The sequence below is a fragment of the Meles meles genome, chromosome 10 (genome assembly GCF_922984935.1).
Source record: "Meles meles chromosome 10, mMelMel3.1 paternal haplotype, whole genome shotgun sequence".
NCBI classification, from domain to species: Eukaryota; Metazoa; Chordata; class Mammalia; order Carnivora; family Mustelidae; genus Meles; species Meles meles.
In genome coordinates this window covers 76,872,252-76,895,453 of record NC_060075.1, presented here as the reverse complement: position 1 = coordinate 76,895,453, position 23,202 = coordinate 76,872,252, and the positions used below count along the sequence as shown (strand labels likewise).

General features: G+C 36.2%; 2 protein-coding genes across 12 annotated transcripts in view; one reads left to right on the top strand and one right to left on the bottom strand.

Annotated features, from left to right (window-relative positions):
- Window positions 1-13,567, top strand: part of RUNDC3B (RUN domain containing 3B) — a 135,086-nt gene extending 121,519 nt beyond the window's left edge. For 5 of the 8 annotated variants that reach the window (XM_046020538.1, XM_046020535.1, XM_046020537.1 and 2 more), the window contains 2 exons: window positions 1,634-1,755; window positions 11,155-13,567. In XM_046020538.1, the coding sequence (XP_045876494.1) occupies window positions 1,634-1,755; window positions 11,155-11,300 (268 nt within the window). In that variant the 3' untranslated portion in view covers window positions 11,301-13,567. Of the gene's footprint in view, window positions 1-1,633; window positions 1,756-6,835; window positions 7,142-9,561; window positions 9,663-11,154 lie in introns of those variants that run through there. The other 3 variants (XM_046020534.1, XM_046020533.1, XM_046020536.1) reach the window with 3 other exon arrangements.
- Window positions 13,568-13,737: 170 nt separating this feature from the next.
- The window catches only part of SLC25A40 (solute carrier family 25 member 40), a 57,482-nt gene continuing 48,017 nt past the window's right edge, over window positions 13,738-23,202 (bottom strand). The window contains exons 9-11 of one of the 4 annotated variants that reach the window (XM_046020544.1): window positions 22,824-22,905; window positions 17,556-17,636; window positions 13,740-17,174 (exon numbers count right to left, since the gene is read on the bottom strand). In XM_046020544.1, coding sequence (XP_045876500.1) covers window positions 17,062-17,174; window positions 17,556-17,636; window positions 22,824-22,905 — 276 coding nt within the window. In that variant the 3' untranslated portion in view covers window positions 13,740-17,061. Of the gene's footprint in view, window positions 17,175-17,555; window positions 17,637-22,823; window positions 22,906-23,202 lie in introns of all 4 variants that reach the window. The other 3 variants (XM_046020541.1, XM_046020540.1, XM_046020543.1) reach the window with 3 other exon arrangements.

The following is a 23,202-nucleotide window of genomic DNA, read 5'->3' as shown; positions in this document are numbered from 1 at the left end:
TTCTTCTGTAGCTAAAGAAATAAACTTTTAATGAAAGTCAAGTAAAATTTTCAGTGATATAATTCAATACTGTATAGTTTACATGGTTAGTCTCAGCCATAAGGCTGCTCTTTAAGAAGGTTTTTAATAAAACAGAAAACTAAATTTTTTTCTTTCTGTAGAAGAAATCCTCCTGAGAAGGAGATAGCCTAGATAGGGGACAGAATTAGAGCCAGGCTACCAAGTTAAAATCTGATCTCTTCTTTATGCCCCAGTTTACTCTGTATAAAATGGGAATAGTTATAATTCTAACCTCTCAGGGTAGTTGTGAGGATTAAATAAGTTAATATATATAAAATGTGTAGGGAGAGTACCTAGCATTTGGTAAGCATTATATAAATACTGGGTATCCTTCTTTATTACATGTTGTATAGCTTATATGTGTTTTATCTATTGTAATAATTATCAGTGGTTTCCTACAATAGGATTTCCTGCTACTTAAAAATATAACTAAGAACTCTTATACTTGACATTTGAAAAGTCATCATGTTATAAAATGAGAACACTGCCTATATTGTAAAGTGGTAAACTTATTCCATCATCTCATCCTTCATGTCTTAGATGAAAAAAAAAAATTGATACTGTTGTATATATCCCCTCATACATAATATATATATACTTTCAATAAATTTGTAAGTTTACTGTGTATGTATGAATAGAGAGTAGCTCTGGAATAGATCATTTAAATTATATATACTTTCCTATAATGTTATCATAGAATATATGACATTTCTAAGAAATTAGTTAGGAAGTGGCTACCTTGGGTAATAGAGTTTAAACCTGAAAAGCATATTCTTTCTCCTGGATCACATGTATTTGGAAATAATAATAATGAATTCCATTCTCTTCTTGAAATGTCAATAATACCAAAGCTGCATGCATTTCTTGAGTTGTTTTTATCCTGACAAAACAAATATGAGGAAGGTGTAATAATAAGCCTTAATAACTTTCCATTTATAACTGAATTTTTCCTCTATTATAATTCATTTCTCATTAATTTGTTTAATGGAAATTGAGCTCACAGTAGCAAATATACAAGGGAAGGAGATTATCTTGATAGTGTATTAACAAAAACAACTATGTTATTAACCTACATCTTTAAACTTCTAAATTGCAGGAATTTGTGATAATTTGTAATTATTATTATGTAAAAACCATCTGTAAAAATATCAAAACATTGAAGAATGTTTAAGTGCCTAGGAGATAGTAGGTCATTATTAAGTTATGTCATTTTGGTTTCTGCATTAAGAGTAATCTGTAGATTTTTCTGCTTCTCTGAAAACTGATAATAACCAGAAGGTTGCCAATTTCTTACGAGCTAAATAATCAAAATTGGTGCAAGGATTTAAATTAGTTTGACAAATTGTTTTTCTTTTCCTTTTTCAATAGATTAAACACAGAGGCCTCCAGAGAGTGTGGAGGGAAAAGTATAATGGAGATCATATCGTAGCAACAATAGAGACGGAGTTTAGGGGAAGAATGGGGAAAAATAAACTAGAAATTCAATAAATTGAAGCAAATCATTAAAGAATATCTCTAAGAAATTCTTTTTTGTGAGAAGAAATCCAAGTAGTATCTCACCCTTGTTTTACAGAAAAAGTTATCAAAGTCTTGACCAGTTATCAGCTGAAGTCAGCCTTTCTCAGACTTCACTGGATCCAGGTCAGTCACAAGAAGGAGATGGGAAACAAGACACATTAAATTTAATCAGTGAAGGTAAGAAAAACAAAATCTATTTGGAAATTACTATTTCCCGCATTGCGCATGCTTTGGTTGCAGAATGCTGAAGAGCAGCAGTGACATTTCTGTGAAGCACGCTTGGAGTGAAGCTGCAGGAGGATTAAAAAGGTCTGCTCTTGTCTTTTTTAACCTATGCCCATTGGGCTTTCTGTGTCTCTCCCCGGTACTAAAACGACTTTTATCAAGGTGGTCCCCCACTGCAGTTCAAAAGTCAGTTCTCTGCCTTTGTTCTGTTAAACTGCTTAGCAGCTTTGGATACAGCTGACCACTTCCTCATTCTTGAGTCACTTTTAGTAGCTCATTTTTTGGGTATTTTGAATACCTTGGGAACGAATATGAGAGTTGCCGCTTTTCCTGCTCCTGCTTTCGGCTGTGCTCTGTCCACCCCTCTTTCCCTTGTTCCGCATCTTTCTGAACAACAACATCTTGGTTCAATAACAAAACATTTCAGGCCAGTTTCTGTGATCACATTTCATTGTCTAAGACTCAACCTGTGCATTTTTAAACTCCAGTAGCTTAGCTGGTTCAGAGTTACTCTTTCTCCTGCCTCCAGCACAGGCTGGGGCTGTGACTCTAGAACTTCGGGTTGGATAAGTGGTGCTGGTATGATACGGTGCTCAGGTCTTTTATCTCTGCCTCCCAGTTCCCTGCACGCCAGTGTGTGTGAGGTGGGGGCTGGGGAAGAGTTCCCTACTGCAGGGGGACCTGCACTACTCAGGGTCTCCAGTGCCTCCTGCCTGCTCCACGGCAGTGCATAGCACCACCACCCACGTCACTACATTCGCCTCCTCCCCCTTACCACTCCACGTCCGCTTACTAGGAAGTCCTGCCAGTGTTCCCTGCCACACTCACTGTCTACACTGACTCTTCATCATCTTCACTGTTAGTATCCTTCGTCTCAGCCGCGTGGGGCAAGCTGCATGGATGGACTACTGCCACAGCTCTTTCTTGGGTCTTTTCCTCTCTCATTCTTGTCCCCTTGTAGCCCATTCTCCATACAGTCATCAGTGATCTTAGAAAACGTAAATGAGAAAATATTATACCCAAACGTAAAACTCTCCAGGGGCTCTCGGTGACATTCAGAATACAATCCAGACCTCTTATCATGGCCTCCTGTATGATCGTGTCCTTGCCAGCTTCTGCCTCCCCTTATACCCTGCACCCCAGCAAACTGACCTAGCTGTTCCTTCAGGTTGGTTCCTGCCTCAGCTGTCTTTGCACTTGTTTTTCTTCCTTCTTAAGGTTTTGAATGGTAACATTCAAATTGAAATACCGCTTTAAAGAAGTTTTCATTGACTGCCATCCCTTAAATAACCATCATCTCCATATCCATGTTCACCCACCCCACGCACTCTATCACACTGTCCTCTGTTGCACTATGGTTCTTGTCCCCAGTTCCCTGCTAAATTGTATGCTTCATGAGGGAAGGAATCTTGTCCATATTTTCCACAAGTGTATTATTACCAGAGCCTGTCACACTATAGACAATTATTGATAGAGTAAGTATATAATGAATGAATGTCATAGAATGTGAGGAACAAGGTAGAGATAGTATAGAGTAAAAATTCAATTAACAAGAAGGCTCAGGGGGCGCCTGGTTGGCTCAGTGGGTTAAAGCCTCTGCCTTCGGCTCAGGTCATGATCCCAGGGTCCTGGGATGGAGCCCCACATCGGGCTCTCTGCTCCGCAGGGAGCCTGCTTCCTCCTCTCTCTCTGCCCGCCTCTCTGCCTACTTGTGATCTCTGTCTGTAAAATAAATTAATTAATTAAAACAAAAAAACAAGAAGGCTCAGGCAGTGGGAAATTATGTTAAGTTGAATTTTTTGCTTCTTTTAAGATAGTTGTTGAAATGTTCTCAGAGGGCTCTAAGTCTATTTTAATAGTTTAGTAAATAGTGTATACTGACTAAAAATGAATCTTTTTTGATGATGTGGATAATAAAGATAGCAAAATAGAGTATCCTAGTGGCATAAATGTAGGTGGAAGAGAGTAAACTGAATTCACTGTCATAATTTAGAATATGTATATTTAAAAAATTAATCCATTCTCTGAGTGGATTTTTTAATGATGTCTCTCTGTGTAGAAGACACATTTATTTAGGATTTAAATCAGTTTATCATTATAGGCATATTAATAGTAATAGGTTAAGATTGATAATGGCTAATTTTATACTATAAAAACATATATATATGTATATATATAGAGAGAGAGAGGAGTGATGAATGGGTGAAGCATAGAGAATCTTTAGGCAGTGAAACTATTCTGTATGATACTAAAATGGTAGATACTTGTCATTATAAATTTGTCCAGCCCATAGAACGTACAGCACCAAGAGTGAACCCCAGTGTAAACTGTGAACCCTGGTTCATAATGATGTGTTTGCATAGGTTTATCAGTTGTAACCAGTGTCCCACTCTGGTGTGGGATGTTCCTAAGAGGAGGCTCTGTATGGAGATATGGAAAATCTTGGTACATTCTGCTCAATTTTGCTGTGAACCTAAAATGCCTCTAAAAAATAAAGTGTATGAATACACAGAGACAGGGAGAATGAAGTACTGACTTTAAGAATTCAGGGTTAATTAACAGATTAAGTATGACTTCCAGAATTTCCCTACCCAAATATCTAATAAAATGGTCATAAAAAGAAAATGTCAAAAAATTTATCAACTAAAGCACAGCAACAAAAAAGAGCTGTAATATATTTAGGATAGTGTAAAACTTTAAAGAAAATTTATTTTATTTTTTAAAGATTTATTTATTAATTTGGGAGGGTAGGGACAGAAGCAGAGGGAGAGAGAGAATCTCAAGCAGGACACACACCCCCTGTGCCGCCACTGCCCCCCCATGGCCCTGAGTGCAGAGCCTAGGGCAGGGCTCAATCTCATGACCCTGAGATCCAGACCTGAGTCAAAATCAAGAGTCGGACATTTAACTGACTGAGACCCCCAGGTGTCCCACTAAAGAAAATTTTTTAAAACTTGAAGGACACACATTCTTTCTACCCTAGTATCCTTCCTGCCCTCCCATAAAAGCCATGTAGTAAGGAAACTATACTTTGATACACTGATATGAGTGTCCTTTAGTTAAAATTTTCACAAACCAGCCAAATCAGCTAACTCTCCTATGTGTACAAAATTATCATTCTTTAAAAAAAATCGTCTAAGTTGAGAGAAACAATTCTGCTAATGAAACCCTCCCCCAGGAAAATAGTAATGAAGCAGGAAAAAAAAAAAAAAGACTATAGTACAACCATATGATTTTATTAAGTATCCTCAAACAAGCATCTAAAGCTGTGATACCATTTAAATTAGAAATCAAAAACTAGGAACAGAAATGTTCAAGAGGGGTGCCTGGGTGGCTCAGTTAGTTAAGCATCCAGTTCTTGATTTGAGCTCAGGTCATGGGCTCAGAGTCATGAGATCAAGCCTTGCAAGCAGCTCCAAACTCAGTGGGGCGTCTGCTTGGGATACCCTCTCCCCAACTCCCCTTTCACCCCACCCCTGACCTTCCAGCATGTGATCTCTCTCTCTCTCAAAAAAAAAAAAATGTTTAAGAAACAGGAAGAAATGAATTGATAGTTCATCACTCTAGAAGAAATGGCGGAAAAGGCAAAATTGTATCAGAAGAAAATATTAAAGAGCAGCTGTCTAAAGAATAGATTTGAAAGAGAACTTAATATACAACATTGAAGAAAGGCAGGAAAGCAACCAAGAGAATGAAAATGTGATGTAGAAAGAAGTAAAATGAGTCAGGAAGTGTTTGAATTAGAAGTCAAGCAAAGAAGAGAAATTTTAGGGGCACGTGGGTGGCTCAGTCAGTTAAGCATCTGACTCTTGATTTTGGCTCAGGTCATGATGTCAAGATGGTGAGATTGAGCCCCACGATGGGGGGGGGGGTCCACATTCAGCAGGGAGTCTGCTGGAGAGTCTCTCTCTCCTCTCCCTCTGCCACTCCCCCTTCTCATGCATGCATGCTCTCCCTCTCTAAATAAATCAATATTATTTTAAAAAAGAAGATAAGATTTTTATATCAGTAGAGTCACTGAAGAAGGTAAAACAGTGGAGCAGAACTAATATTGAGTCTGTAATCTGAGAAAAATGTCTGGAAATAGAAGACTGAAATCTACAAATTGACGGGGCTGACAAAGTGCCTGAGAAAATTACCTGTATTAATCAACTCCCAAGTAGTACCTACTAAAATTATTAGATTATTAATAATAAAACATATTCAGGGCCTCTAGGCAAAAAGATCAAATAGCTTATAAGGGAAAGAGACTGAGACTAGCATTACACTTCTATAAAGGTAACAGAACAAAACTTACAAACCATTCCAAATAGCATGAAGTTAAAACAAAAAAAGACTTGTTATCATATAAGAAAAGAAATAGCAAGTAAGAAATATAAGCTGGAATTATGAATTTCTAAAAAATAGAATAAATACTCAGCATAGTATAAAATAATTATTTTATTTTTTATTTTATTTATATTATTATTTTAATAATAATTTTATTACTAAAATAATAAAAACTCAGCATAGCAGACTTTGTGAGATATACTTAAAGCAGTAGCCAGAGGAAATTAATAATTTTATATACTTTTTCATTAAAAAGGAAAGAAAATAAATGAATTAAGTTTCTCAGCCCAAAATGGTAGAAAAAGAACAAGGTAAATAAAAAGCCAATGAAGAAAATAGTAAAGGTGAAACCATAAATTGATATAAATAGTTCTAATTAATAAAACCATTTTTTTAATTAACAAATTTGGGATCTAGCTAATTTAATCATAGAGGAAGAAATAACAAATAAATGAAAATGTTGGGGATAAGTACGACCTGATAAATACAGTATGAAAAATTTAAAAAATTATAGACCAGTATCACTTATCCATATTGATATAAAAGTTCTAAATAATATATTAGTGAGGAGAATATAGCAACACATAAAGAAATGATACATGACTGTGCAGATTTAATCCAGGAATGTGAGGTTGATTCGATATTAGGAAATCTATTAATATAATACCATATTCATAGGTCTAAGAAAAAATTATTCCCACAGATGGCCAGAAAAGCCCTGGAAGAATTCAACACCTACGTGACGCAAACACTGAAGACAAAAGAACTGAATAACACTTCCTTTCCACACGCAGGTGTGAATATCTCTGTCTGGAAGTCAGTGTCTTACTTACTGGGGATCTACTGAGATACCGGTTGATCCTACTACTTATTTAACATTCTACTAGAGGTAGTAGCTAATGGCATTTAAGGAGGAAACGTCTAGAGACATGAAAATTGGATTTTTGCAGACGATAGCATGAACCTGGAAAATGAGAAATAATAATACTACACAATAAAAGTCCTATAAAGTAGCAAAATATAAAATTATACAGAAATTAATAGCTTTCAAATGTACAAGCAATAAGCAATGAGAGACTCTATTAGTTGTAGGGAAGAATTTAAATAGCAACAGAGAAGATAAAGTTTTTAGACTATTTCTTGTTAAATTTATTCCTTTTGTGAGAAAAGCTAGAAAGCATTCTTAAGAGGCCCAAAAGTAGAGTCAAGGAAATAGAAAGAGATCCTTTACGTCTTCCCTAAGTTAATGTAAAGTTAACATACTCCTACATATGCTTTTATTTTCAAATCCAGCAATCACACATCTCGGAATTCACTCCAAAGAAATACTTAAATGATACAGAAATACATATGCACAAGATTATCCTGCTCATTCAGTATTCCCTCGCATTCTGCGCTTTTCTCTGAATGCTTATCACATTTTGAGGAATTTCTCTAGCTACACTTTTTAAAACTGAACTTCCTATTTTGAGGTAATCATGGATTCACATGTGGTGAAGATCGGCGTATCCTTCACCGGTTTGGCTCCATGGTGACATGTTACAAAACTGTAGTATAACCTCCCATCCAGGAAACTGACAATAAGTGCAGTGATTTCATTCAGATGTACACGTCGTCTTCAGTGTGTGTTTTTAGTTCCACGCAGTTTGATCACACTCATAGCTGTGTGCCTGCATTGCCACAGCCAAGATACGGAACACGGGCACCATCCCAAGGATCCCTTGTATTACTAATCATACCTACCTCCTTCCCAGCCTTGCCCTATGTCTGCCCTTTTCCCAACCCATGGCAACGCTAATATGTCCTCCATGACTGTCATTTTGTCATTGAATTATGAAAAGTACCGTATAAATCAGACAGTATATAGCCTGTTGGGATTAGCTTTTTTACTCAGCATAGCTCCCCAGAGATCTTTCCAAGTTGTTAAACGTATCAGTGACTTATTCCTTTATTTGTAAAAAAAATTCCATAATATGTATTATCACATTTTTGAAAAAAAAAAAAAAAAAACAACCCATTCATTGAAGGATATCTGAGTTTCTATTTAGGGGCTGTGAAACTCTACTCTCATCTGAATGTCTATTTTCCTCAAATTCATAATCTCTGGTGTGATGATAGAAGAATGTTGGAGGTGATTAGGTCACAAGGGTGGAGCCCTCATGAATTTTATTAGCTTTCTTAAGAGGCCCAGAGAGCTCCCTAGTCTCTTGAATCCCGTTGGGACACAGCGAGAACGTGCTGTGAGCCAGGAAAAACAGGCCGTCATCACTAGACATAGGACCCACAGGTTACTGCCTCTGAGATTTCCCAGCATCCAGAATGCTGAGAAACGAGAAACAGTAAATACCTTTCTGTGGTTTTTAACCACTCAGTTGATGGTATTTCTGTGATAGCAGCCTGAATGGCCTATGCTGCTGTGAACATTGGTTTGCAAATTTTTCTGTGAACCTAACTCCATTTTTCTAGAGTGAATACCGACTCTTGACTTGAGCTCAGGGTATGATCTCAGGTCCTGAGATTGAGCCCCACATCAGGCTCTGCGTTCAGCCTGCCAGAAATTCTCTCTCTTCCTCGCCCTCTGCCCCTCCCCGAACTTATGCATGCACGCTCTCTAAATAAATAAATAAATAAATAAATAAAATCTTATAAAGACCATCTCAGAAGCTAAAGTGATACCATAATCGTTGGTAGAAAAGGGTGAGAAGTTGGCATTTTTTTTTCAAGGATTGGTTAAGCTCTTCATATGTGATATTTGTTGTGCTAGTAACTACTAGCTACCCATAGTTCAGCAAATCTAGGATGCCTTGGGTTTTAAAATACACCAGTATTTAATTTAGCCTCAAAAAAGAGAAGAAAAAGCCAACAATTAAATCATAACACATTGTCTACACATCTCTTAGCATTTTTTTATATTTATTTTGAGAGATCCTTGGGGCACTGGGGTGGCTCTGCCCATTGGGACCTGCCTCTTGATTTCAGCTCAGGTCGTTGTCTCAGGGTCATGGGTTGGAGGCCCTTATTGGGTTCTGTGTTCAGCACAGTCTGCTTGGAATGCTCTCTCTTGCTGTCCCTCTGACCCTCCCGCTGCTTGCACACATACTGTCTCTAAAAGAAGAAGACCTTTAGACTTGTAAAAACTTTTATTGTAATTCACATAAAACTGACCATTTAAAGTGTACACTTCAGTGGTGTTTAGTGTACTCAGTGTTGTACAACCATCGCCACTAATTCCAGAACTTTGTCATTACCCAGTAAAGAAGCCCTGCATCTGTTAGTAGTTGGTCCCAATTCCTCCCTGCCCCCATCTGTGGGTAACTACTAATCTACTTTTTGTCTCTTTGGGTTTGTCTGTTCTGGACATTTCATATAATAAAATCATACAGTATGTAGCTGTTTTGCTCTAGGTTTTTCATTCTTGTTTTTCTTAAGTAGGTTCCATGCCCGTAATGGAGCCCAGTGCAGGGCTTGAATTCATAACCCTGAGATCAAGACCTGAACTGAGACCAAGAATCAGAAGCTTGGGGCACCAGGTAGCTCACTTGGGGGTCTGCCTTCAGCTTGGGTCATAATCTTGGGGTCCTGGGATTGAGCACATTGTCGGGCTTCCTACAGTGAGGAGCCTGCTTCTCCCTTTCTTCCCACCTGTGGTCCCTGTCTCTCTCTTTCTCTCTTTCTCTCTCAAATGAATAATTAAACTCTTAAAAAAAAAAAGTCAGAAGCTTAACTGACCAAGACACCCGGGCACCCTCTGTCGAGGTTCTCTGACTTAGCATTGTGTTTTCACAGTTTGTCCACATTGTAGCAAGTATCAGTGCTTCATTCCCTTTTGTGCACAAATAATATTCCTTTGTATGGATATACCACAGTTTATCCATTCATCATTTGGACATTTGGATAGTTTGCACTTTGGGGCCGTTATTAATAATGCTGAGAACATTCATGTACAGGTTTTTGTGTGAATATATATTTTTATTTCTCTTGGGTATATAACTAGGAATGGACTTGGCTGGAACATGTTTTAATCATTTGAGGAACTGCCATACTTTTTCAAAGTGATTGTAGCATTTCATAGTCCCACCAGCAATGTATAGGGGTTTCATTCTCTCCACACCTTGACCAATGTTTGTTATTGATGGTCTTTTTAATTATACCATCTACTGTGTACGAAGTGGAGTTGTGGTTTTGATTTGCATTGCCCTAATGCGTCTAATGTTGAACATCTTTTCATGTGCTTATTGGCCATTTGTATATCATCTTCAGATAAATGTCTGTTCAACTCCTCTATTTAAAAAGTGCATTGCCTTGGGCGCCTGGGTGGCTCAGTGGGTTAAGCCGCTGCCTTCGGCTCAAGTCATGATCTCAGGGTCCTGGGATCGAGTCCCGCATTGGGCTCTCTGCTCGGCAGGGAGCCTGCTTCCCTCTCTCTCTCTCTCTCTGCCTGCCTCTCTATCTACTTATAGTTAATCTACTTGTGATCTCTATCAAATAAATAAATAAAATCTTTAAAAAAAAAGTGCATTGCCTTTTAATTTTTGAGTTGCAATAGTGTATTTTGGATAGTAGACCCTTATCAGATGTATGGTTTGCAGATATACTTTCCATTCTGAGGAATGTCTTTCTACTTGCTTGCTAGTGTTGACACACAGATTTTTAATTTTGACGAAGTCCCATTTAACTAGTTTTCCTTTCAGTTGCTTGTCCTTTTGGTGTCCCATCTAAGAAATCATTGTTAGTTAATTATCCTTCACCAAGTGAATATGAACATACTCTGGAAAAAAAGGTAAAGTTTTTATTTTTGTCCTAAAACATGGTATCTCAAACTTCCATAACTAGAACTGTTATGAGGAGCACACATAATCCTCTGGTAATGTTTTTTGAAGGATGGCATTGTAGTTACGGAAATATATAACTGGCTATGTTTGGAGTGCTTTGTAAAGTTATGTAAGTTTTTAGTTTTATAGGATCTTTTGGTAACATTCTTCAAGGGCAATTAAATATTTGTTATTAAATCTTAACTTTCAGGTAAAGAAGATACCCCCTCATTACTTGGTCTCTGTGGATCTCTAACATCAGTGGCAAGTTACAAATCTCTAACAAGTCTCAAATCTAATGACTACCTTGCAAGTCCCACAACAGAGATGACGAGTCCAGGCCTAACTCCATCCTGAAAAATTTTATGTCAGAGCCAGAAGTTTTTATGTTGCAAATGTTCTATTTACATAAGTTTGACTGCTGGGAAAACCTTTGGAATTTTATATTGTTCTGGCACATGTCTGGAATTCTATTGCTTCTATTAGAGAATTCAGTCCACTCCATGTGCCCTTCTGAGAGAAAATGATCCTGCCATAATAGATTCTTATATTTGTCACTGAGGAAGTTTAAAAATGAATAGGCTTAAAAAACTTTCAAATATCCTCTAAATTAATAATCCATTGCAAATTGTGACGTAAATTTATTATTCAGCTGATTTTCATGTATTTAAATGTACCATAATTGCCAGAGACTGAGTTCAAGGTTTTATTCCAGAGACAAAGTTAAGTATTTTTACTTTTATTCAGTGATTACATTTTCTAAAAAAATGACTTAATTTCATTTTTCATTCATTTCTTCCTAGGTTCTGATGTTTAAATGCCTTGTTTTTTGTATGAGGAGGAGGTTCCCAGCTGGTTTTGAAGTGGCTTACTCACTTTTTCTTTAATAGTTATCATTTGGTACAACATTCCATTAACATTTTATAAATTTTGTAGGAATGTGTCTTTAGGCCATTACTAAATTTGTCAGGGTCATAGGGAAAGTGTTTTACAGCATTTTGGTAAAATGAATAAACTGTTTTCCCAAGATTTTCTTAAAAGGTTATTAAAAATATCAAATATTCCTCAGTAGTTGGAAACATTTAAAAATGTAGAACGGATGTTGAAAAGTATTTTGTTAGGAAAGACTTCGAGTCCATGTCAGGATTTGAGAACCTTCAAGTAAGGATCACTAAAGTCTTCTCATACTCAACAATATGTCTGACATACAGTGCTGTTTTGTTCTCCCTTGTGTGCAGCAATGAATCATGCCATGTTAATGTTAAAAACCGATGTTAATGTTCGAAATCCCTACACTTCTGCAGGTTAAAAAAAATTAGTTTCCTTTTTAAAAAAATTATGCGCTATAAAATCTTTTTGCTGTTTTGGGAATTTATAGATTTCATCCATCAAAATCCCACCATATTGAAAGAGAAAATGTCTGAAGTATATTTTCTATCGTAAGTACTATGAGGAAAACATGACCAGTTGTGCCAAAGAAGTTTTATACATTGTTTACATGAAGAGGACACAATACTTAATGGGGACTTCATATGCTATTTTTGTTTATTAACAAAACATTACATTCAAACTCAGTAGCTTGACATGTAGGAACAGTACAACAATTTATCAGAGGAGGCAAGAGCGCTGAACTTACTACATCATTCTTTGTATTAGAAATGTAGGAGTGTGGTGGTTCTCTGCAAGATTTAGGAGCTTTATTCTCATAATTTGGAATTTAAGATAATAAATAATAAGAATGCCAGTCTTATAGGGAAGTTCAAATGAAGTCATTTCAGGGACAAAGGAGGCCTGGAAGCCATTAAAATAAGTTATCCTAGAAGTACCAGAACATACTCAGAGCTTTTACTCCTTTAGGTTAAGGCTTTAGTACTTGTAAAAATGCAAATATTCTTGAAAAATGGTACCTTTAACAATTTAGTGGTACCTACTCTTAATTCTGTATACCTTATGAGTGAGGTGCCTGAAGCAATTATAATGAGCATGGGGATGGAAGGAAGATACAAAATGAGGACAGTGGAAACCTTGGGAGGAGGGAGAAGAAAATGGGTAAAGAGAGGAACTTGAAAATTCTTAGGTTGGCCTTAAGCTCTATTGCTGCCTTCCTAAAAAACGATCAGAATGTTTCAAATGCTTGATCCATGGTCCACTCGCAACTGATATTTATTGTTCCTCAGTAATTTTAAAAAAACATTGTTAAATTTTTTTCCATACATTTTTATAATAGAGGAACGAAATTCCAGATTCCATAATTGATCACATTTCCCAGATTTGTCTAATGCATACAGTAACTTGTGCATCTTAACATGCTGCTATATGCAGATTTAAACATGACATCTGAGGATCATGACTTTTCCTCCTTTCTTGGAGCTCCTGGTATAAAATTCATCTGCTAATGTGAATTCAGGTTTCTATACAGTTCATTTCATACTAGTTATACATGTAGTTAATGTTTGCATGAGGAAACAATGTATGTCTCAATCTTTAATTTTAGGTGGTGGTGTTTACTGTTTACACACCGTACCCAAAACAGAATGCTGAATTATATGGTAATAATTCCATGTGTATTTTGTTGCCTTGATGTACTATACTTGTTGCATGTATATTAAAAGTTTTGTACCATGCATTAGTGGTTTATATTTTTTCCTTCAAGACAAGTTACTGGATTCAAGTTGTACACTGAACTTTGTTTTAGCAAATATGGGAAGTGTATGTTACTCAGCTATTAATATTACATTATTAATAGGACAAAAGGTTTTGGAGAAATCTTTATTTCAACTCAAATTAAATACCTTTTATTTAAAAAAGTAACATGATCTGCTTTATAATACATAGTATCTGTTGAAATGGTACAATACAGGTAGTGATTTTGATAGTGCTAATAACATAATTATGTAAGAGCCATGTTTGTTTTCTCACCATAAAATGGAAACATCATCATCTTCCCAGCACCTATGATGGCATCAAGGTGATGTCAGCATTGAATGAAATTATATAAACTAAGTTTTTATTTAAGTCATCTTTATTAGATTTACACACAAGTTTTCAAGTGGCTAAAAGTGTGTCTCAAATTTACAACTTAGGGAAATTCTTTGTCAAAGTTCCTACTGTTAGGTAAGATCTCCAGTTTTGATCAACAAATACGTTGGATTACTTCTGAAATGTCACACACCTGCTTTGAACATCAGGGCTCTTAAATATTTTTTAATTGGTTCCCTTTGTTCTTCTGGAAGCAAAGCAGCTTCTACTTAGTTTTAGAATTAGTCCTTTTTAACTGATAGGAAGGGGCAAATAAAAATCACATCAATGTCCTTATGGTCCCTTTTCAAAGTCTATTCTGGTCCAAACCAATCCTTATTATGTAAGTCCCCATTTCCTATAGCACTGTTTATTTCTCTAAAACCCAAATGAAGCCAAAGTTTCACTACATAAAACTCAGCCTTACTATAGGCGACACATTCTGGTGTGTGCTGTGCTCAACTATGCTACCTTTTCTTTTCAGTTAAAATAACCGCTGGTCGCGGGTGTGGGGGGGGGGGGGGCAAAAATAACCAACTCTATAATGATTAGACCTGTACCAAAAATACTCGTTTGGTTTCCAGTTGCCTTCCTGTTTTTCCTTCCCTGGGACTGAATTCCATTGCCTGATTGAGACTCCCACCTCCAGGTACTGTTTAATTGTCTTAAGCTTAAAAGCATTTCCTGACACTCCCTCTCTGCCCCCAAGCTCAGTGGAGAATCCTCAGCGTCAAACTCCCTTTGCAGCCCTCTGTCAATCAATAGCTCTGCCTCTATTTGTAGCCTGGTTCTGAAGCACTTCTACTCTCATGTGCTTCTTCAACTGCCAACCACGTAAAAAATCTGAGGAAATGTTAAATGATAGGTTAAAATTTATTTAAAAAGTTCATTTTGGAAAAAAATTAAAACCTGAAACACTAAACTTTCCCATATCCCTGGAATTCATGCTCCAGAAAGAGGGAAGAATTTAAAGGAGTCATGTAGTTAAATAAACATAGCGAATAGTTTCCTAGAAATAAAAATTTATTTTAATTTCATATCTATTCTTTCAGAAGTCAAATGTGTGTTATATGGAAGGTGGCAAACATGTAATACTTGAACTTCTTTTTAAAAAATGTACACACACCTAAGAAAGTAAATGTATTTGTTAGAAAACTTCACATAGATTGAAACTCTTTGCTTTCAGAAACATTACCAAGAATATAACTTCTTGCCCAGTGCTTTTCAGTGGCTATTTTTTTGTTAAAATTAAAATTAAATTCAATTAAAGTATTAATGCTTCTTTACCACTTAAGTATAAAGAAAGCTTCAATTCACCCTTTTTAAACAGATACATGGCTGTAATATGTACAGAAAAGCTACTAGGGAATTAAATTTATTTTAGGTATAAATGGTAAGAATTTTCCATAAGTTTAGTCTGTTTTGGGGGAGGGAGGGCAGTGGGAATTTCTCTACTGGTATTTCTATTAAGCTGAAATATGTGGCTGCTTCTTAATAATTATAAATTTAAATTTTTCTACCAGTTACCAAAAAGAAACATAACAGGACAAAAGTAAATTTAATTTTATACCGTTAAGCAGCAGTGTTCAAGATAAACTTTCTTATATAAAGTACATTAACATAATTTTATTTGAAAATATTCAGCGTGAAGTAGTGATAATTTTAAGAAAGCATAAAATATTTTAATGAAAATTAAGTTAAACATTTATGATTTTATAGATATGAACGTTGCAAAACTTAAGGTAAATCAACACAGGATAAAGTAAACACAGAAGATTACATACAAACCCTATATATTTTATTTCTGGTGAAACACATGAACTCTTTTCTACTAAAATATAAAATACATAATTCCTCTACCAACACTAGAGATCTGTCACCTAACTATACTATTCTATTTTAGGGGGAAAAAAATACTTCACATTTCAAGGCATATACACAGACTGCAATAAAGTGCTTTTTCTTATATAGATCCTGAGAAAATTTTTTAAAAAAATTATTTTTGTCCTGCCTTGTAGCTTTGTTTCATTCCTACAGCCATAAGCTACATTACTGAGGCATTAGCCTGTACTGACTAAAGGCTGTATCTTCAGGGAAATGGCTGCCTCTTTAGTCTCTTGATGCAGCATGCTAACTAACATGAGATGTATAAAATCAAGGGACATTTTGGAAGTATTTTGTGGCTTATATTGTATTTATCTCAGTGTTGTTAGAAGAAGACAATACAAGTGACCTCAAGAACTCCACAAACAGTGATACCTGAATTCCAAGATGGATGAAACCCAGGGCCCTTCCCAGGCTGAAACATTATTTTTACCATGCTAAATATAATGTGTTTTTTTCCCACTGTACACCCAAGATTCATTATGCCAAACATTTAAGACAATCAGTAAAGACTCCTTTTCTCTTGCAGAAGAAGTAGATAATACAGAGTCTTTAGTCACCAAAAATATTTTTATCACATAAACAGTTACATTCCGGTTCACAGAGATAAAATAGCCATTACCTTTGGGTGAAGAAATCCTAATACGGGTGAAGCCTTAAAACGGCAATGGGCGGTATAAAACAAAAACAAAACTTGAATTAAAGTATCTAATAGGTAATTAGGTAAATGTGAATAATGTTATTTAAAGACTGCCATCTACTATGTACTTTGTTGGAATACTTAAGTACCTGTGTGCATGATTTAAGTGTGTATGAAGGAAGGGCATTTTTCTTCTAGACTCTGCACATCATTCAGCACACAATTCAAACTGTTCTGATCTATGTGACACATTCCCAGTGACAATATACCGAAATCTAGAATATCAAACTCTCAGAGATTTTAACTTTCAGTGCTAAGGAGTAATTTTTCTCTTCTTTACAGGAACACTTAATGATTGTGATTTCTGGAACACCTTTTTCAATATCTCAAAAATCAGCATAACAAAATTTATTTTAAAATTAGGGTTACGATTCAGAGGCAAAGTAGAAATTACTGCTCATTTAAATTATAAGAAATATATAAAATCATTTTGAGATAATGGTGAAAGAGTTCTTGCCTAAGAGTCTCCATCTTATTACTTGGCTTTGGTTGTTATTTCCAGTTCAAACAGCATCACTAGTATTGCTGTCTTTGAGCATTTTGCTTCTGGAAAAAAGCCTTCGCAAATTCATAGGTACTGATCATAATGGCACAAGCAGGAGCAATTTTAATTAAACGGGGAATGAGGCCTGAAAAGAGAATAGAAAAAAATCAGTACAAATTTTACTTTATGTTTAAAAAACTTAAGTTTTTAAAACGATTTTATTCATTTGACATAGCGAGAGAGCACAAGCAGGGGAAAGGACAGAGAGAGAAGCAGACTCCCCACTGAGCAGGGAGCCTGGCATGGAACTCTATCGGGCACCCTGGGATCATGACCTGAGCTGAAGGCAGATGCTTAACTGACTGAGCTACCCAAATACCCCTAATATGTTTGCTTTAACATCATCAATGTGTTTTCATAAATAGGGAATGTTTTCAATAATTTCCTGCTTAAGGTTAATTTAGGAAGATGACAGATGTCAAAGTTATCATTTTATTCAACAATTTGGTAAAGCAAGTATTTTTACCTGTAAATAATCCTGCAAATCCATTCTTAGCAACAATATTCTTCATGATAGTCCAGGTTGACATAGGCAAAGGTATAGAAACTAAATGTTAAAATAAAGAAATGATACATTATAGATTACCATTTAATAAATTCAAATACACATAATACACATAAAAATGTTTATGGCTTTTGGTGTGTATAATCATTGTAATAAGAACAAAATCTATTTACCTAAATTTTACCCCAGACTTTATTTTTAACAGTTGGAATCCTTAAAAAGAAAAATTAGAAAAAGTTGATAACTTTAAGGTATATAGGATTGGATATAATCGAGGAGGAATATACAGATGGATTCTCTGAATAAGTTTCTTAAGCTTGGTAGTGGGTCATATCCTTTACACGTATTTCCATGCCCTAAACATCTTTCATAATGAAAAATTTAGAAGATGTGTAGAAATCTTCATGGGATTCCCAAAGCCAAACAAGCCCTGATAACCATTTTTCATTACATTTTTATTGTATACATTTTAAAAAGTGTTTTTTTCCTAAGAAGTTCTGAAAAGACTAGCTTGTTCTCCCTAGGGAGGTCTGTCTGCCTTTATTAAAACCTTTCTGAATAGGGGCGCCTGGGTGGCTCAGTGGATTAAGCCGCTGCCTTCGGCTCAGGTCATGATCTCAGGGTCCTGGGATTGAGCCCCACATCGGGCTCTCTGCTCTGCAGGGAGCCTGCGTCCTCCTCTCTCTCTGCCTGCCTCTCTTCCTACTTGTGATCTCTCTGTCAAATAAATAAATAAAATCTTAAAAAAAAAAAAAAACACCTTTCTGAATAGATGTACCAGTCTTTTTTTTTTTTTTTTTTTAAAGATTATTTATTTGACAGAGGGCACAAGCAGGGGGAGAGGCAGGGAGAGGGAGCAGCAGACTCCCCTCTGAGCAGGGAGCCTGATGCAGGACTCAATCCCAGGACTCTGGGATCATGACCTGATCCAAGAGCAGACATGTAACTAACTGAGCCACCCAGGTGCCCCTAGATGTGCCAGTCTTGATATAAATTACATTAGTTTTGTCTCTTCCAAAGGGTAGATTAAGCCTTTTTTAAAATCAAAATTCTGTATTTTTATAAAATTTGATTAAAAAAATAGTATTTCGAACTCTACAGTCACTAGAAATACAGAGTTATAAAAAATGCACACACTTCACTTGGCATCTGCAACAGTTAATTAACAGTAACGTCTCTCTTATTTGCAACCATTTAAAAACCTGAAAGTAAAAAACTATTTTTTTTAAAACAACAAAGATGTCACTGAGATTTAAGCATACAGCTACGAATGAGCTATTCATGCATGAAGTTTACTTATCTTCATTTTACACAATGATTCTAAGCAGCTGGCTTAATTAGCCCACAGATTATTAGTAGGTAAAAAAAAAAAAAAGTCTGCTAAGAAGTAGCCACACTACCCAATGAACACTGTTGACAGCTGACACACCGAGGCTGTCAAAGTCTTGGTTTGATATCAGCTGGATGAGGGGCAAACACTGGTATGGCATCCTCATTAGCTGCTCAGAGCTGCATTCTAAGACTACGATAGTCATTGTGAATGTGGATGACAACAACTCTGAGTCATTCAGAAGGATTAAAGCATGTATTATTAAGCATGCCCAGGGGAAAAAAAGGAGAAGGCTAGAGAAAGAGCTTCCAAAAATGGCTTTTTAGAATTTTACCACTTAGTGGAATGGGCTCATTATTTCAAATTTCATTTAGAGAAATATCAGATTCTCTGTGAAGATAAATGGGGCTTTCCACTTATTTAGGAAGCCATATTATGATCAATATAAATACTACAAATATAAAGATAACAACTATAGCAATCCAACAGGAAGGATACATTTTTGAAACCAAGAACAAAGTATTTATGAAAAAAATATAACTTTCTAAAGTCAATGACCAAAATTTTATATTACAAATCAGCAACTTCTTCATGTTTAAATTCTTCCAATTAAATTTTGGAAACACCTAGTGAAAGAAAGGAAGCCAAGTAGCCAGGTATTTCTGATCTTGAAAAATTCATGCCCCAAAGTGGTCCCTATTTAAACAGCAGCATGCACTTAATGCAGAAAAGAATGGATGGAAAGCATTTTAACTGACGGTAAGCCTCATTCACACTCTAATGGAATCTCTGAAATATCCTGCCAAGTTCCAACCCTCTAGAGTTATTCCTAGAAACATTCATTTACTGACCATCCACATTTATCAAATCTTAGCAACTATACAGCAAATATATTCCTTCTCAGTGTCCTTCTTCCTCTCTCCTGAGAGGTAACCACTCTCTTGTGTTTCTTTTCTCCTTTACCTTTCTCATGCTTGTGTTAAAACTTTCACTACATCTGAACATATCCATAAATAACATATACTCTTGCTTTTCATGCTCTTAAACTTTGTATAAATGCTAGCACACTGTACATTTGTAATGTGCTTTTTAGGATTATCAATATTGGCAAGAGCAGGTGTATCTGATTTATTTTAATTGCTGTGTGGTATTGCATTACATGGATTATCACAGTTTACCTGCTTCCTGGCCAGGGCCTCTTTCAGTGCTTTCTAAAACTTATGAGATTAAGAATCCTTAAGTGAGTATCCTTGTACAGCTGAGACATTTTTCTAGGGCACATACTGAAGATGAAACTGCTTGTTCAAAGAGCCTTTTTGAGATTGCCAGATTATTTTCCAAACTTGGACTCTCACCTGCTGGGCAGGAGCGTTCCCACTGCTCCATGTTCTCCCCCAAAACCTGGCACAGATAAAATGTCCTCCTGCGGGGTGCCTGGGTGGCTCAGTGGGTTAAAGCCTCTGCCTTCAGCTCAGGTCATGGTCCCAGGGTCCTGGGATCGAGCCCCACATCGGGCTCTCTGCTCAGCGGGGAGTCTGCTTCCCTTCCTCTCTCTCTGCCTGCTTCTCTGCCTACTTGTGATCTCTGGCTGTCAAATGAATAAATAAAATCTTTTTAAAAAAAAAAATGTCCTCCCGCTGCCCTTCTGGTTGGCATTGTCCTCATGACTACTAAGACTGAGCTTTTCTTCACAAATCTGTCACATATAACCATTTTTTAATGGTTTTAAAGTTTCTGTTGAAGTATCTTAAAATACCGAGTATGCACACAGAAAAAGTTTAACTGGGACGGTCAAAAACCGGTGGATATGAGCCAGGTTGCAAAAGCTGAAAGGTGACATTAAATTTTTTAAAATTGTAAATGATGGACTCATAGTGAGGAAAAAGTTACCTCTATTATGAAATCTGGGACTCACTACAACCTACTATGCTTCTTTTCCATTATATTATGAGGTGTTTGAGGGCCTGGAGATGGCCTTACTTGTCTGTAGAGTCCAGCATGGTGCACTCAAATCAGGAGTCAGCTAATGGATGGGAGACACAGTCGAGGTGTGTTGCTACAGAGATAACATTCTTACAAGGAACTCAGCATCATTCTCTATGGAACACTTACTCTTCTTTTTGCTTAGAAATAATGGATTCGGTGTAGCCGAGCTAGAGTGGAGAAAGCCACTTTTTTTTTTTTTAATTATTTATTTATTTGACAGAGAGAGAGGTCACAAGTAGGCAGAGAAACAGGCAGAGAGAGAGGGAGAAACAGGCTCCCCACTGAGCAGAGAGCCTGATGCGGGGCTCGATCCCAGGACCCTGAGATCATGACCTGATCCGAAGGCAGAGGCTTAAACCACTGAGCCACCCAGGTACCCCGAGAAAGCCACTTCTAAAGGGAGCTGATTTACCTCTTCAGTGGGGATAAATATGATAAAAATGAGAAAAAATATGCGCTATTTATCACTCACATCAGAAGAAGCATGTCTTGCTAAATATGACTGGTTCGTAGCTGAAGCAGAGTAACCAGTAAAAGTGACCAACAATAATCATAAAATTAAGACCTAAGGCTTAAAGATTTCTCCTTTGGGCTTTATTGGAGAAACACTAGAAAAAAATCAGTGATAGAGAGTTGAGTCTCGTGAAAGAAGATGCTTCCCTGATGCCCATCTCAAGGAGGATGTACAGTCATTATCATGTAGAGAACATGTACAGAATACAAAAGTTCGAGCCCCACCATAGATCTATTGAGTGAGAGTCCGCTGGGGGTGGTGCCCAGCTTCAGCTGTCATTAAAAAAGCACCCCAGGTGACTTCAAAGATTACTGACCCAAGTAAGTGGCTCTCAAACCCTAGTGAGCTTCAGAATCTAACCGTAGAGTTTCCTGTCTTTTCCCTCACTAACATCATGACCCTCGGCTCATGGCCATAGTCATGAATCACACCACAGAGAATATTCCTACTACATTAAATACTTCATGTAATAGAGGAAACAGGAATTCTGATGATTTGGAAGGCAGAATAAAACAAAGTAATTTTGAACTATCCATGGAGAACATATAGGACTTAGGCAGCTAGCAGGCTCCCACCCAAAACGAAGTTGAAGGACACTGATAATAAACTTTGTTGACTTCCCCAGGTTTTAATTAGCTCCTATTATGAGAATGGACCAGGACTTCAGAAAATCAAGACAAAGTAGTCACTAATATTCATGAGACTCAGTTGTCTGTAAAGTGTTTCTTTCAACAATTATAATACCTATTTTACTTGTATGCAGAATATTCTGGTGAGTTAGAACAATTTATTAACATTAGAATAGATTAAGCGATCACAGGATTCATATGACACCATTTTGTAATAGATAATTTCCAATGGGTTTGCCACACTTTTCTATAGATAATAATGACAGGACTCCTCTAGTAGAAGCAACTAAGAGTACACTTGTTCTAGAAGAAGTTACAAGTTAAAAAGAGGTAAAAATAGGAAAAAAAATGTATCAAAACGAGGGAAGCTCAAAAACAGTAAGAAAAAGAATGAAATGTATACACATTGTAATGAAACAAAACACACCAAGAGAAAAAGGGTTCCCACTAAATTCCTATCCTTCACCCTAATTTGTCTAGATTTATTTGAAATAATAATTATATAGTATGTCATCTTCTCTTTAGCAGGCATGAGACTTAACTAATGGTAGGCAAAATATATAGATTTTTAAATTTCTTAAGTTTTGGAGGTGGTTGAGAGTATTTTTTTTTTCCTCTGGGCATTCCATTCTAATAGTATATTAGTTTTGGTCAAAGCAGCAGAGAAAAAAAAAAATTCTTATTTTTCTTATTTAAACAGTCCCAGCTGGAAAGAAAAATAAAAACAACTCTGGCATCTTGAGAGAATGTTTTAAATTAATTAAACTTACTTTTATGACTTTCATATATCCAAAGTTGAGTCTGCTTTTGTGTTTTTACCACATCAAATGGCAAAGTTGCAACAGCTGCAAACTATCAAAAAGTAAAATTAATTTAAATCTACCTTTAAATTTTTTCTTAATATTTTTATATTCTTCTAAGTAGCACATTACTGAAGGACAAATACTGGGATCATAACGAAACTGAAACTTAAGATGAAGTCAGATACATTCAAAGAGTAGTTTTTATTAAAGAAAACAGATAACATGTCCTATGCATTTCTCCCACAATTTAGACGTAAATAGTCTAAAAAAAGTTCCCCTACTTTCTTGAGGTCACATAACTACTAGTGGGAGAGTCAGAATTACAACCAGACAGACCACTCAGACT